The 15,515-nt window shown below is 39.4% G+C and overlaps 1 protein-coding gene across 1 annotated transcript in view; it reads left to right on the top strand.

Annotated features, from left to right (window-relative positions):
• AGBL4 (AGBL carboxypeptidase 4) overlaps positions 1–15,515 on the top strand; it is a 1,245,941-nt gene that overhangs the window by 713,210 nt on the left and 517,216 nt on the right. The window contains exon 5 of the mRNA XM_087445980.1: positions 11,924–12,140. Coding sequence (XP_087302106.1) covers positions 11,924–12,140 — 217 coding nt within the window. The remainder of the gene's footprint in view (positions 1–11,923; positions 12,141–15,515) is intronic.

Below are 15,515 nucleotides of genomic sequence, written 5' to 3' on the forward strand. Positions count from 1 at the left end.
TACCCTCTGTCCCCTTACCTTGCTTTATTTGTATTCATTACACTTAGCATTACCTTACACTATATTATATATCAGTGTTTCTCTCTCTTTCTCACTAGAATTTAAGTTCCATGAAAACACGGAATTGGTTTTTTTACTTCTGCTTTCTCACCATCTAGAAGAGTGTCAACATGGGACGCTCTCAGGCAATATTTATTGAATGACAAAAGGAAGGAAAGGATGAAAGACAGGAAGACATCAAGCTTGACTCTGAGGTTTCTGGCATGTCCAGTTGGAGGGATGGGGATGGTGATTCTGTTTACCGAGTTGGGAGCATATCCAGAAGGCCAGTTTTGGGGAAGATCAGGAGATCCATTTTAATCAGATTGAATTTGAGATAACTTTGAGACATTCAAGGGGAGCAATCAGGTTGGCAGATGGATAGGACCACATAATTTATCATCCCAACTGAAAGTGAACAGAGAAACTAAAATAAAATTTTGTATATTTTTTTAAATATTCATGTATTGACCGCGAATTGTTGTATTACATTGGACTTACAAAACAATTATTTTCAAAATTAAAACTTGTTCTAAAAATAAAATTAATATACATCCATGTAGGTTAAAGCAACATTTTTGAAAAACTTGTTTATATTTATTTTCTTAAAATCAGTGCAGTTATTTTTGGCATACTTTCACATGCTTCAATCACTTTCTTAGCTACATGCATATCTAATACTAATAATGTCATTGATATTTTTATGAAGAATATTTTTTCTACTACGGTTTTATTATCTGTAGTTTTTTGTGACATTGCTTCAGTCTTCTTCAGAATTGCCTTTCATGGTTAATAAGTTTGAAATTGTTGACAAATTCAACTGATTCTTCTTTGTAGATCATAATATTCTTAAATAAAAGGCATTATCTCTATAGACACCGACGTACCTGGTAAACTTAGAACAAATTCTCCTAAATAGGGGACAGTCTCAGTTATAAGCTTTTTAGTATGGAAATATATCCATTTTAGTCCAAATATTTCCATAATTACTATCTTGTTTATTCCCTTCAGAGAAATTTTCTTGGATAAATTTTTTTATAAAATAACTTTTGTTACATAAGGTGCTTCTTCTTGATTCTTTTAAATTTTCACCAAATGCAGATGCCACAAAATTGTAGGCCTTCTCAATTTCATTCCACTCTGGTACAATATACAAATATCCAATTAAAAATTGGAGCTTCACCAAAAACTTCTCCTCCTAAACTGAGGTATCCTAAAGTATAATCATTGGAGTTAACAATTAAATCTTGTACTCCAATTGTGCTTTCATCATTTAATTTGTGCATTTCCTCCTTTGCTTTTGTAGAGATAAATGTCACGTCTTCTTGTTTACAAGCTTTGTTTTTAATAATTGCAATTTGAGAAAAGCTTTAAAAGCTGACATACTTTGGTGCTTCATTTGTTGAATATTTGATTAAAGATTTCCAATTGATTCTGAACAAAATGAAATGAAAATTTTGTTCTCATTTAGAGATCTCATTAACAAAATTTTGAAGTCTCATTAACAACAACAACAAGAAAGCAAAATCAACATTGATTAACAAAGCAGCTTATTAAAGGCTCAAAATCTCTAAAATCTCATTGATAGCAGACAGTAAAGAAAATAAACACGGTCTGCCTTCCTGAATCTTAAAAAAGTTTTTTTTGCATGTGGTTTAGCATTAGCTTCATAAAAAATTGTGTAGTTCACTTACTTTGTGTTAATTTTGAGAACTGTGGTTGCTATTTTGAAGGTAGAAAATAGAAGCTTGTTTGGATGCAATTATAATTTATATGGATACCTCAAACCAATTCAAAACAAATTTCTACTCCTTAGATTTGTTGATTTAACAAGCATATTGCTTTTACCAAAATTTGCACTCATACTATCATAACAAAAAATAAGTAATTTTATCTTTAATATTGAACCTTTTTTTGTTTGTTTGTTTACTGAATTAGCAGTATCATTATCACTAACAGTATTTTACCTTTAACAGAATGCCAAAAGCTTTACTTTGATTCAGTGAATGGGATGAAAATAATGGCATTACATTGGAATTAAGTTAAATTATTTTCTGTTTGAAACATCTGATGACACTGATATAAAGCTGCTAATTTTAGTTCTTTTCATAGAGAAACACTTTATATATATAAAGCACCACTTTATATATAAGAAAACTTGGAATGAAAAATGATTGAAATGATTTTAGAACAAGCAATACTACACATCACTCTGAAGTTTGGCTTTTCGTTTAGAGTCCATGACTGTTCTTCTAAAATCATTCCAATCATTTTTCTTCTATGCTTCTGCTTGTACATGTGTAAATTGTAGTCTTTGGGCATAAATTTTCTTAAAATAACTGTTAAATAAAGTAGCTGCTGATGTTTCTTCAGCAGATTTGTGTCTTCTGCTTTTTATGTGGTCACGTTATCTGTACACCCCCTACGGTGGATCATAAATACTGACAAACATTTTACACAAGTTATGTGTTCATCACTGAATTTCATGAGAAATGGAAAGTTAGTAGTTAACTTTCCTAAAACATGCACTTTTGCATTTTTGAGCTCATTAGCTGGTGAAAGGGTGTATTGCAATTTTTTTTTGTAAGGTGTAACCAAATAATAAAATAAATAATTTTAGATTTACACCATATGATAACTATGCTGAGAGAAATCAGACTATTCCCTATCAGCAGGACTGCTCAGTGTCTATTTCCCAAATGTATTTCACATCCAGCTAACCTATAATTTTCCACAGTTTCTATCACTCCCACCAACTAGTGACCTGGAGGCTCCATGCATCTGGCAGGTTGCTGCTTGGGCTACAGCACGACTGGTTGGTACAGCAAGCTGCAAGCAGGGGCAACACCTTTGAATACTTCTCCCCCCCAGGAGTCCCACTTGGGACCCGAAGAGATGAACTGCCTTCCTGTATCTGAGTGCACACACTTAGTTTTATCATAGAGCACACCTCCTTGAAAGGGAGATACTGGTTACAGTGGGTCTGGGAAGGGTCGGGAAGAGAAAACAGGGTTATCACTGGTTTTCTTTCATGACCGTGTATTAAAATGGTTCCCCATCCCTTGTCCCCATCCCCATCCCCATCCTCATCCCCTCCCTGCTCTGCCCAGTTCATACCCTAAACACACTTAGTGTGAACTTGCAGTTCATTGTTCTGAACCAAGAGATAGTGTGATGCCAACTATCCGTCATACAGAGCATGGTGATAATCACAGTTACCATTACTGAGCACCTATTACATGTCAGGCACCAATCTCATCTCTAATTTTCAAAACAAATCCATAAGCTAGATATTATTTTCATTTAATAGATGTGGAAACCCAGACCCAAGGCTATATGACTGATAAGGAGTGGAAGTAGGCTAGAGCTCAAGCCCACTTTCTTTCTACTGTACAATGACTGCATTTCTAAAATGCATCCAAAGCTGGAATTGAACACAGATCTGTCTTTTCATTCAAAACCCAGCTCTGCCTGACTTATTTATCCATTCATTCAAAATATTTATTTAGTGCCTCTGTACACCAGGTTCTATGCAAGGTGACTACAAGGAGATTCCAGTCTAGTGACTTCACAACTGGAACCCTTTTTATTATTCAACCTATAATGCAGCAACAAAGTAACTTGGATACAAAACTTCAGTGGAAATCTGAACCATTGCAGCTATAGCCTGCCACCCCATCCCAAAGCACCCAGCATTCTGATACTGCCTCATACACCATCCTATATCCCAGCAAATGATAGTTTTGAAAACATAGTCTTTCACCTAAGAGTCACAACAACCCTAAGAAGGATACAGGACACATTTCAGTAATCACATTTTATACAGAGGGACAAAGAGGGAAAGAGTCCTGCCCAAGGACTACAGCTTGGCCTAGAACCCAACTCTTAGTTCCTTCTCCAGTGTCCTCTTCCTGCTGCCTCTCAGGAATCTGGGTTGGAAAAGAGAAAGTACATGACTTAGAGCCTCTCCTTGCGTGGGGAGCCTGTCCCTGGAGTGTCTGCCTGCATTAGCATTCTGCCAGGAGCCACACTTAGGTAAGAATATTGTCGCTGTCCATGACCAGAGGGAATAATCAGTCTCAGCTATTCCCCGGCTCTAAACCAGCCAAAGTAATTGGGTTTCATTTTAATTTTTTTAATGGCTTGGAATTAATAGAAGCAGCTGCTGCCTCAGTGTGTGGGTGTCCTTCTCCAGAAGGCACAGACCAAAAAAAAAAAAAAAAAAAATCCTACACATAAAATAAACTCTGAAAAATAAACAATAGAGTGTGTAGGACAAAAAGGTTAATTCAAGAATCGAGCAGTGTCTTTTTGTTATCAGAAACTTGGCTGGCAATATGTAGCACTGTCTCTCTCCTCCCACCACAAGTGCCCATCAGCCCCTGATAAGATGGTAATCTGATTAGACACCGGGTGTAAAAATGTGTTGCCTGTATCTGAGCACTCCCTCCCTCTTTCTTTCTCCCCCTCCTGTGACTCACCAAGAGATTAGCTATGACAAAGTGCGGAGAATGATAAGAATAGATATTCTGGTGATAGGAGCACTGTTATAATTATTTGGGGGAATATAGGATTGGAATTAGGAGCAGGTCCTGTTTGCCTAGGGAGTGCATTTATAATGTGGGCATCCACGCCAGGCGCCTGGCTGTGCCAGACACCAGAGAAGAGAAGGAAGAGCCAACTACCTCAAGCCAGATGATGGTCTAGGTTGTTCCAGCCAAACATAGACTAAAGGCCATGTGTTGGCGTGACTAGAGATTCAGCTGCCCTCACGAAGGGAAGAGGGTTGAAATCTTACCTCAATTTCAAATATACCTGGGAAACTGGATGCCAGTTTGCTTCCCGCCCCTGGGTAGACAAAGTAGGGGAACCAAGAGACAGTTTCTGCCATTGCAATTGTTGTATGAATTTCAGTGGCACAGTCTTGGTGTGGAGGGAAGAATATATGTTATTAGTCGGACAGTAGTGTACATCAAACAGGTAGCACATTGTTGGCATACAGGAGGTGCTTAATTTGATATGTTATTCCCTTTGGGGGTATCTGAGTGACTTTGTTTTGCATACCTCCTTTAGGACTGAAAACCTGAAAAGATCGATTCTTTGTTATTTCCCTTTCTGCTACTTTGAAGAAAAAAAAAGTTGTGTCTGCTATCAAAGAAGACTCTGGGGTTGGAATTCATCTATCCATATCCATGTTTTCTGCTTGATTGGAGAGGAAATTAGAGCTCCTGTCTTTCAGGGCTCCTGAAGAGGGCCGGGGAATGTTGTTGTTTTAGAGAGCTTCTGTACTTACTCTGTTGGATCCTAGGCTTCTCCTTTCCTCAGTGCTCTGGTAACCTCCAAAACAATGCTTTGGGAATTTGACAATTTGGAGAGAAGACAGAGAGGATGGTAAATGGGAAGGAATCATTCATTCATTAACTCATAAATTCATTGACTCATTCATTCAACAAACATGCTTTGAGCTCCTCTCCAGGGCCAAGCACTGTGTTAAGTGCTGTGGATTTTGAGATGAATCGGAAACACAGCAGTGTCAGCAATTAGTGTTCAGAGCAATTAGTTCATCCTGGAGTTGCTGACAAAGACTGCAAAGAGGAAATGTCATATGAGCTGGGTCTCACTTCTATATATAGGGATATACTACATAGAAAGGTTTGGGAAAGGTAATTACAGACAGAAAGAACAGCATTTTAAAAGGCATGGAGGTTTTTGAGAACATAATATATTCAGGGCATGATTCACAGCTTCATATGGAGAAAGCACAATATACATATATGGGTGTGGCTGAAATTATTTACTCTACTTTCTTAATTTCTCAAAGTTCACTCACAAATATATTCATTTATCCAATTCATAAGCATTTTGGAGCACCTCCTCTACGCGAGGCTCTGTATAGGTCCTGCAGAACCAGGGATGAACAATATGTAGACCCTGCCCTCAAGCAGAACTCAATCTAATGGTGGAGAAAGGCATATATTCAAGTTGATATAATGTAATAGAGGCTATAATAGAGAGGTATACATAGTATTATTGTGAATGTGTTGAGTATGTACATGTACACATGTGTGCATGCGTGTGTATGTGTGTGCTCACTCACTCACGTGTGCACACATGGCTGAATCTGAAGATGTGAGTTACAGGCCTCCCCCACACGTGTGGATGTCCTCTTTAGTCATCAAGATGGACCCAGGATGATGGCTTGTTCCAAGAGCTGGATCAGCCTTTAGTCTCTGAGTCCTGAGAGCACACCGCAGGTCTTGGAATCTTCCTGCATCTCTGGCAGGATCAGGTGTTAGACTCTTTCCTTTCTGGAGTCTTCTGGGGAGTCATGGACAACCTGTTTCTCTTAAGAAGAAGCATTCCTGACCCTACTTTCATTTTTATCATATCATTGTGATAATAGGAATACCTTCAGAAGATTGTTGGGAGGATAAAAGGAGTTAATGCATTATAAAGTGCTTAGAATGGCCTAGCACATGGTCAATGATATACATTTATTAGGAATTAGTATTATAGTAATAATAATTATTATTGTTATATTCTTTCTATCAATACCTCAGACTATCTGTGTTAAATGGAATCAGAAGGCTGCCTCGTCTAACCAAACATCAAGTATAGAACTTTCTTTATGGGATTTCCTTTAAAGTTTCCCATACTTGTACTCTCCTGTAACGTGGACATTCCTATTCTCCCTTCAGCTGAATGTTAAAGAGTCTCTACTTTATACTGAGCTAAAATCTACCTCCCTAGGATGCCTGCTGTTTATCTTCGGGATGAGTCTTCTTTTCTTTTTATCATTTGTTTTATAAATAAGTTTTTTTTTGAACTTCTCTGTACCATTTCTAGTGAGAAAGAGAGGGAAGAGGTGACATGGTTCCCATCTTCAAGAAGCCTACTTTCTCTTTGAAGAAATCTCCATTTACTTTTGTTGCTCATTGTTAAGAGACAAACCAGGTGATAAAATGTTTTTCAATATCATATGTCAAAGTAGAGAAAAATTAATGAAGAATGAATAGTTAGAGAAGGCTTCAGAGAGGAAGTATGTTAAAGGATGGGCATTTATTTATACATTCTTTTGTTCATCGATTAATTAGTTCATTTGTAAAAATACTAAAACCTTTATTGACAATCTACAATATGCCACATCTATGAATAGGAGTTTACCAAGCAGGTAAGGTGGCAGGGAGGCAGTCCAAGTGGAGGAAAGATCAAAGACAAAGACATAGAGGTACTGGAGGTATGGCACAAAACTGTGTTACGGAGTTGTGAGTAGTTCAGTATGAATAAAACTTAGGGTTCAAGGAGGGATAAATGGCTGCTGATGCTGGAATCACAGGGAGATCTTGGGGAGCCTGTGACCCAATCTAAAATGTGAGGCTAGGGAGTTGTTTGAAGAGTTTTTAGCGGGAGAGTACAGGTGAGAGTACTGTGAGACCAGATTTTTCTGGAAGCAGAAGGTAAAGCTATCAGTTTGCCGGCAAGAGGAGAAAGGCTGGTGGCAAGATACCATAGGGACTATGAGCACAGGCTTGGGAGTGACCCTAGCCTGCATCTAGTACAGGCTCTGTGGCTTACTAACTTCAGTTTCAATTTTCTTGTCTGTGTAAAGGGGCTGTTAATAGTCCCTAGCTCATAGGGTTATTGTGAGGATTAAATGATAATGCATATAAAACATTTAACACCATGGCTGTGTCGGGGGAGAGGGAGAATCTCCCTCTGCCCTTTTCCTTAAGGTTCTTATGGCTGGCCAAATAATCAACAAGACAGGTTAGCAGGAGAAAATAATACCAAGTTTAATAACATGTATACATGGGAGAAACTCAGAAATGAGCAACTCGTCCCTCTGTCTAAGCTGCTTGCTTAAGTATTACAGCTAAAGGCGAGGAACGTGTTGGGGGTGGGTAGTGGTCTGGGACTTTAGAGGCCAGGAAGACAATTCTTTTCAGGGTCATCTATAGATAATGTGGTCAGGGAGAGACAGTTTTTGATAAAAGAGGCTTGGTGCCTTTCCTATTGTAACCTCTATCCTACATTATCTTTACAGCCATCATGATAATAACTCCTTCCTGAAACAGATCTTTTGTTTTAAATTCTTTACGCAGTTTGGGAGGGGAAACTCAAATATTCTTCCTGAGTTCTCTGAGTCCTTATTGTCTTCAGCTCGAAATAATCTGCATACCAGAGTGGTGCCTCCTGGGGTAGTTTGCCCTGAGCACCATCAGCTGAAACATAGTGAAAACATAATAAGCAAAATAAGAGAAAAATCAGAAGTGCATTCCAAATGAGAGACACATTTCTCCCACATAACCCCAGCCCTCTTTTCCTTTATTCTTTGCGTTACTTGAAAGTCCTCATGAATTTGGCCTGCTGAGCCCTTCTCAAATAGATTTTTTTGTTTGTTTGTTTGTTTGTTTATATCCTTAGCAGAGTCTGGAAAATCTAAGCCCTGAGCAGCATCTAAGCTTCCTTGAAAGATTACCCCAGGGCCTATTACCTTCACTCTGTCTGCAAATCAGGTTAGGCATCCGATCCACTCAGGAGAGGACCTGGGACAGCTGCAGGCATTAGATGAATTTTCCTGATAGCACATAATCATATTTGGTGGAGTCGGCAGGCTCTCAGAGTGAAGTTGCTAAACCCGGCTAGAATAGGAGAAAACCAGGTTACTGAATTTAAAACCTGGACCCTGATCGGATGTACTAGTAAATGAAGAGTTGAAAGCATCAGCATCATAACCTGAGGGGCCTATGACTGTAGGAATCACTTGCATATCACTTGCGCACATGCTCACCTTGTGCTCCAGGAGACTCAGACTCAGGCCTCTGAGTCAGGGCCTGAAGTGACTCTCACAGACCATTGGGGAGTCTCAAACCTCAAGGCCTCTTTCACTGGCATTCTCCCTAAATACAAATCTAGAACCCTGAGACTAGCTCATTCCACCAGCCTCACATTCCTGCATGTTCAATCACATCACAGATGCAGACCATCATCTATTCTCTCTATACTCTCATCGCTGCACTGGTCTGTTCTCTCTCTAATCTTGCTTTCCCACTGCTCCCTTCTCTATTCAAAACTTTCCACTTTCCACTTTTTCTTCTGAAACTCAACTCTGTGCTGAATAATCTCACTTGGATCCTCAGTCTTTTAGTCCACTGTTTCCTTTATCTCATCTTAACCAAACTATGCTTGATACATGATACTCAACAAATATTTGCTGACTAAAACAATGAACTAAGGCCTGACTATCCTGGAGGCCACTATTTACCTCATTGACCTCTCAGCAACTGTTCAGTCTCCTACTCTCCATGTACAGAAGGATCAGGAGGGAACAAGTTTCCTCTTCACTCCCCATGCACCCTCCAGGCTGTTATTTCTCTTTCTCATAACTGGTAGCTCCAAAATTTCAATATAGGAAGGTTTAGGGTAGCAAGCTGGTTAGAAAAGAGGAGTGCCTAGGAAGTTTGTCTTTAAGCTATATTTGCATTACAGGAAGACTGTTGTTACTTGCATATTAACTCCTCCTGGCTTTGGGAGTAGGAGACAAAGGGGCTCTATTTGTGGGCCTAAGCACACCCCTAGACAGCCTTTGATAATGCCACTGACTTTTATGTGAAAAGCTCTGTTCCTTTGTTGCTTATGCTGTTCTGTCTACATCCTCTCCTCCTCAGCACTTTCAGGTTCATCTTAGACCCTATGGCCCATCACTTCAGCCACTTTTTTCTAATATAGTCAAATCTGTCTTGTTTTCTACACCTGTGCAACTACTACCCTGTGCTTCTTCTGCCCGTTCTCATCTGTCCCTTAGACTGGCACGATCATGGTACTTTACTTCTTTCACTCACTGGAAAGGTACCCTGTGACCTCAGGATAATGCTGAAATTCCTTAACTTGGTTTATGCAGTCCCTATTTAATCTGGCTTCTGCCTTCCTCTTCAGACACATTTCTCATGATTTCCCTTCTCACTCTTTGTCCTTCAGCCATGATGAATTCCTTGCCGTTCCAACATTTTACTTGTTCCCTCTTGCCTCCTGGCTTTTGCACACACTCATATGTGGAATGCTAGAAGCCCACAATTTATTGAGGGACCATGGAGGAGTGTTATATGTACTGAGCTTGGAATCAGATAGAAGCAGACTTGAATCCCAGCTCTGTCATGTACTACCTTGAGACCCTGAGTAAGCTCCTTAACTTTTATGAACATCTGTGACCACATCTACAAACTGGGGTAACAATACCCGCCTTGATAGAATGGTTATAAGGATTAAATTAGGTACTGAATGAGCCCCAGAAATAACCCCTACTAGGTATGTAATGTCCATTCCTTCCTTTCTCTTTTCCCTCACTCCTCTCTCAATCTCCATCTACTTTTCCTTCCTTTTCCTTTTGTCGTCTTCTCTCCTCTGAATTCTACTTAATGTTTGGGTGGGATTCATAACACCCAGGGCTATAAGTGAGCAATACAAGCCACTGTATGTATAAGCATCAGTGCTATGTAACCTCTGCTCTTCCGCAGGAAGCCCACAGCCTCACCTCCCACTGGCCACTTAGCCTCGAAAAGACACCAAGGTAGAAAAAAGATTCTGCAACAAATATTGGTGTGTTATAATGCTCTTGGAGTTCTTAACAATTTTCTGTGGGCTGCCCTACCTGGAGCCAGTACTATTCTTGTTTTTCTTCACTTCATCTCTTAGACCCACCTCCTCACACTTTCCTCCAAATGCTCCTGTGCCCTTTGGCTTCTCAGTTGAATGCCAAACCACTATAGGTGAGCCTTACATCCTCTACCCACTGTGCCAGAACCCACCAGAGGCATACTTGCCCTTAAGGAGCTTCCAAATCAATCCTAGTGGATAAGACTTAGAAAGCAAGTCAATAAAAAAGCAAGAGTTACTACAAAATGTAGTTGCTGAACTGGCCTGGAATTGTCAATGGATGATCATGGAAAAAGCCCAGTTTGAGATGGGTTTTGCAGGAGTAACAGGATTTGAAGAGATAGAAATAAGAGGCATTCTCTTCAGGGAAACAGTGTGAATAGTTTGGATATCATAAAGCATGAGAGGGTGCAGTGAGCCTGTGAAGTGGGTGAATGTAAAGGAGTTGTGGGAACTATGACTGGAACATTTTGCCTTTTCTCATGTATGTATTTCAGTGTTCCTTACTGGAGAATGAGTGTGATGGCTTAGCAAAATTGCCTACACAGCATATTTTAAAGCATTATTTCCCAAGTGCTTCTGTAGAAAATTAGTCTCATGGAATGCTCTGTAGAAAAATAATAGTAATAATTTAAACAAATGTTGAATATTCTTTTCTCTCCCTTGAATGTTCACAATGCACATTAGCTTATTTTAAAAGGTCTAAATTAGTCTTGTAATACAAAAACCTGACTTCTCTGGGAAAAGTAGGCCTCCCCCGTTTATGTCACTATACCATCACACTCTTTATTTCCCCTCAAGGCACTTTTAGAGTCTATAACTATATTGCATATTTATTTTCAATATTTTATTGACTGCTTCCCCTCCGGAATATGTACTCCATGAGGACAGACACCTTGCCTATCTCGTATACCATTATACATCAAGAACCTAGCATCATGCCTGGGCATATAATAGGTGCTCAAAATAAGAATAAACGATGAATAAACATTGTTTAAGTTTGCATTGTCCAAATAGTTGATAAAGGGCAGGGCAAGAATTTGAACAAAGTGCTGCCAGAATCTGGTCTCTTTTTGACAATAGAAGAAGTAATAGAAGTATATGGCGTTGTACCTCACCACCACCTAGGGTTCTTGATGTTACAGTTTTCTCTTGGACATTTATTCCTGTTTATTACCTTTTGAAGCTTGAACAATTGTCTGATATGCTCAAATTTCTTTCTATCTTTCAGGCAAAGGCTACCACCTAAGAATGTTTACTACTACCGCTGCCCAGACCATAGGAAGAATTATGTGATGTCCTTTGCATTTTGTTTTGACCGAGAAGAAGATATTTACCAATTTGCTTACTGCTACCCATATACATACACTCGCTTTCAGCATTACCTTGACAGCCTGCAAAAGAGAAACATGGATTACTTCTTTCGGGAGCAGCTGGGTCAGAGCGTGGTAAGTCCCATTCTGAAACAGGCAGCCTTGGGGGAGGAGCTTAGCAATGGGTTTTTATAGAATGCGAATAATAGAATAATAGATGTTGGTGCTTTGTAGACTATATGCTATGCAACTTTGAAAGATAATTGTTTTTATTGTGTGATTCTTTGCTACTATGGCCACCAGAAGTTACAGAATAAGGTATGAGACAGATGATTGACCTGAATGAAGCTGATAAAGCTCTCTAACCAAACACAAATGTTCTAGTGAATCCCAGAAACTCTAAGAGAAAAGACAGAGGCTTCTACTGTGTGTTACAAAAGGCATGAAAGTATTTCATGAGTGTGAGCCTCTGATATGAATTTTTTTTCAGTGGATCCAACCTGCCTGCAGTGCAGGTTAGCCAATGGTGTGCAATTTGGTTGTGCTACCCACAATGTGTTCTGTCTCTGCCATCCATCAGTTCTCAACCCTTCTTTCTTGCCCCAGGTTTAGTTCTGTGAGTCTGGAGATTTCAGTCTTACATTCCATATTAGTTTCCTATTGCTGACGTAACAAATTGCCATGAACTTGGTGGCTTAAAAAAACACAAATTTATTATCATACAGTTTGGGAAAAGTCCGAAATTGGCCTCACTGGGCTAAAATCAAGGTACTAGTAGGTCTGCATTCCTTTTGGAGGCTCTAGGAGAGAATTCATTTCTCTGTCTTTTCCAGCTTCTAGAGGCTGCTTGCATTCCTTAGCCTCTCGTTCTGTTCCATCTTCAAAGCCAGCAATGGCTGGTCAAGTCTTTCTCATGCTGCATTACCCTGACACTGAATCTCCTGCCTCCCTCTTTCACTTATAAGGACCCTTGTGATTATGTTGGGCTCACCCAGATAATTCTATATCTCAAGATCTTTAATTTAATCATATCTGTAAACTCCCTTTTGTCATGTTGGGTAACATATTCACAGGTTCCAGTGATTAGGACTTGGACATTTTGGAAGGGGAGCTGCATTGTTCTGCCTACCACACCTTCCTTCTCTCTTTTCCTCTTTCCCTCCACTGCCCAACCCAAGATCTGAAATTGTTCTTCACATTGGATGCTTAGGTTTTGTTCTCTGTGGTCAGCAATACTTCAGTTGCTAGTACAGAATAAGCAGATGATAATTTGATTTTATGTTTCACTCTTCGAGAAGTATGAATTGTGCATCTAAAATAGGCATATTGAGCACTTTAAAGATTCTACGTGAGGATACTGGTAGAATTGACAGAAAATTCTATTCTTGAGGTTCTGAAACGTGTTGGTGGAAAAATGGACTCTGCCTAGTGGCTGTGGGTTCCACTTAAAAGTGAGCCCCAGTTCTAAATAAAAGTTTTCAAGACTAAACTATTTAAAAGATGTAAAGTCTGGTCCAGGATACCTCAAAAAGAGAGAAATAAAGAGGGCTTGTGTATGGCTCAGGTACCTGAGAGCCAAATGTGGTCTCAAAAGTTAGTAGTCATGGATATGCTTATAGTCTGGGATTCTGTATGCACTAAGATTTTACTAAATATCTTCCCTCTACTCTAACCCTCTTCTTAATAGTGCTTCTGTGGATGCCATGTGTACCTGGTGCGTATATATTTTGAACTGAAAATTGGGACACATGATGTATCAGTCAGCCTGCTAGCAGGAAACAGATGGCAGCCAACATTAGGATAATTTGAGGAGGACTTAATAAAAGAGCTATTTACAAGGTGTGGGCAGTGTGTAGGGAAACCACAGGGTATAGTGCAGATCCCTGGGGCTAGTAACAGCTCAAAGGGGGTAAAGGGAAGGAATGGTTACCAGAATCCAATAGTAGAGTCATATAGTGGGCCACCTTGAGTGGAATAGTGACCTTCAGTTGAGGAACAAAGTTAGCCTGAGACAAACCTGCAGGGAGAGACTGAGAAAAATAAATACATAGAGCTCATTCTCTTACTTCCCTCTGATCTCCTGCCAGGGGTCCCTAATGACAAACCCAACCAGGAATCAGATGGCAAGAGAACCCATTCATGTAATCCATACAGATGAGCCTCCTTGAGCAAAGAATAGGGTGGAGAAGGGCAGAGAGTAGATACAGAGAGGCAAATCGAACGTGTTAAGCACACATGGTCTGATCAACAATATGTTACTGGACACAGTGAGATTATTTGAGATGGGACTGTCAGAGAAATTCTGAGATGAATATTTGCCAGACATATGATTTGTGATATGAATTAAGAGAGTGAGAACTTTATTCAATACCCATGACTTTTAAGGGCGGGATCTGTACATTTCATTTCTGTGTCCACCCCAGCCCCTCTTAAATTTATGCCAGGCAGAATGTAGGTGTACATTGAATGGCTATTGAATGAATGATTGAATGAATGAAAGAATGAGTTAAGATATATGTCTGAAGACAAGGTAAAGAGCTAAGAGCATCAGAAAGCTGATAAGAGGGATAATAGGATAAGTTAAGCTACCAATAACTGATATCTAAAATAACAGCAACTTAAAGAGCATAGAAATTTATTTCTCTTCCATATAAAAGTCTAGATGTAGGCAATCCAGAGCTGATACTATGGCTCTGCTCTTTGAAAGCCTTAGGAAGTCAGGTTCTTTCAGCTTTCTACTCTGCCGTCCCTGGGACATGGCCCTCAATCTCATGATCCAATGTGGAATTCTACCATCACATCCATGTTCTAGGCAGCAGAATGAAGGAACTGGGGCGAGAAAGGAGAAGATGCAGTTATACGGCACTTCCACTTTTATCCCATTTAATAGAATTCATATCCACACTTAACTAAAAGAAGAATGATAAATGAAGTCTTCATTCTAGGTGACCATGCTTTCAGCTAAAAATTGGTAGTCCTATAGATACGGAGGAAAATTGATATTGAAGGACAGCCTGAAATCGGCCACAGAAAACCTGAATTCTGCTTCCAGCTGTAACACTAAACTACTCTTATGACCTTGAATGTTACTTCCCCTTTCTGGGGGCAATTTTTTCATCTATAAAATGCAAAAGTTGGACTTGAATAGGGTTTTTCCAATTATTCTTTGAGGAATTGCTCAGTTAGAAAAAAAATAATTTGAGACCTTTGTCCTACTTCAGACCCTATGAGAGGACTGTGGGGATATATAACAGGTATATAAGTCTTGCTGCACTTCCAGAAATGTGTTCTATACCAGAGAAAATAAGACATGTTCAAACAGATATAATATTTTAAAAAGTTTATAATTAAGGATCTCATGAGTTGTTTAAAGAGTTAACGGTCAGACTAAACGTTATGGAGAAGATGTGCTTTAAGCTGAGTATTGAAAGATGCTGCATACAGAGCTGGGGAGAAGGTAGCCCAGAGAGCAGGAAACAGCCTTACTCATTGTATGGTGTTAGTTGATTA

Source organism: Ceratotherium simum, chromosome 22 (assembly GCF_057802395.1).
Source record: "Ceratotherium simum simum isolate JZ-2026a chromosome 22, ASM5780239v1, whole genome shotgun sequence".
Classification (NCBI taxonomy): Eukaryota; Metazoa; Chordata; class Mammalia; order Perissodactyla; family Rhinocerotidae; genus Ceratotherium; species Ceratotherium simum.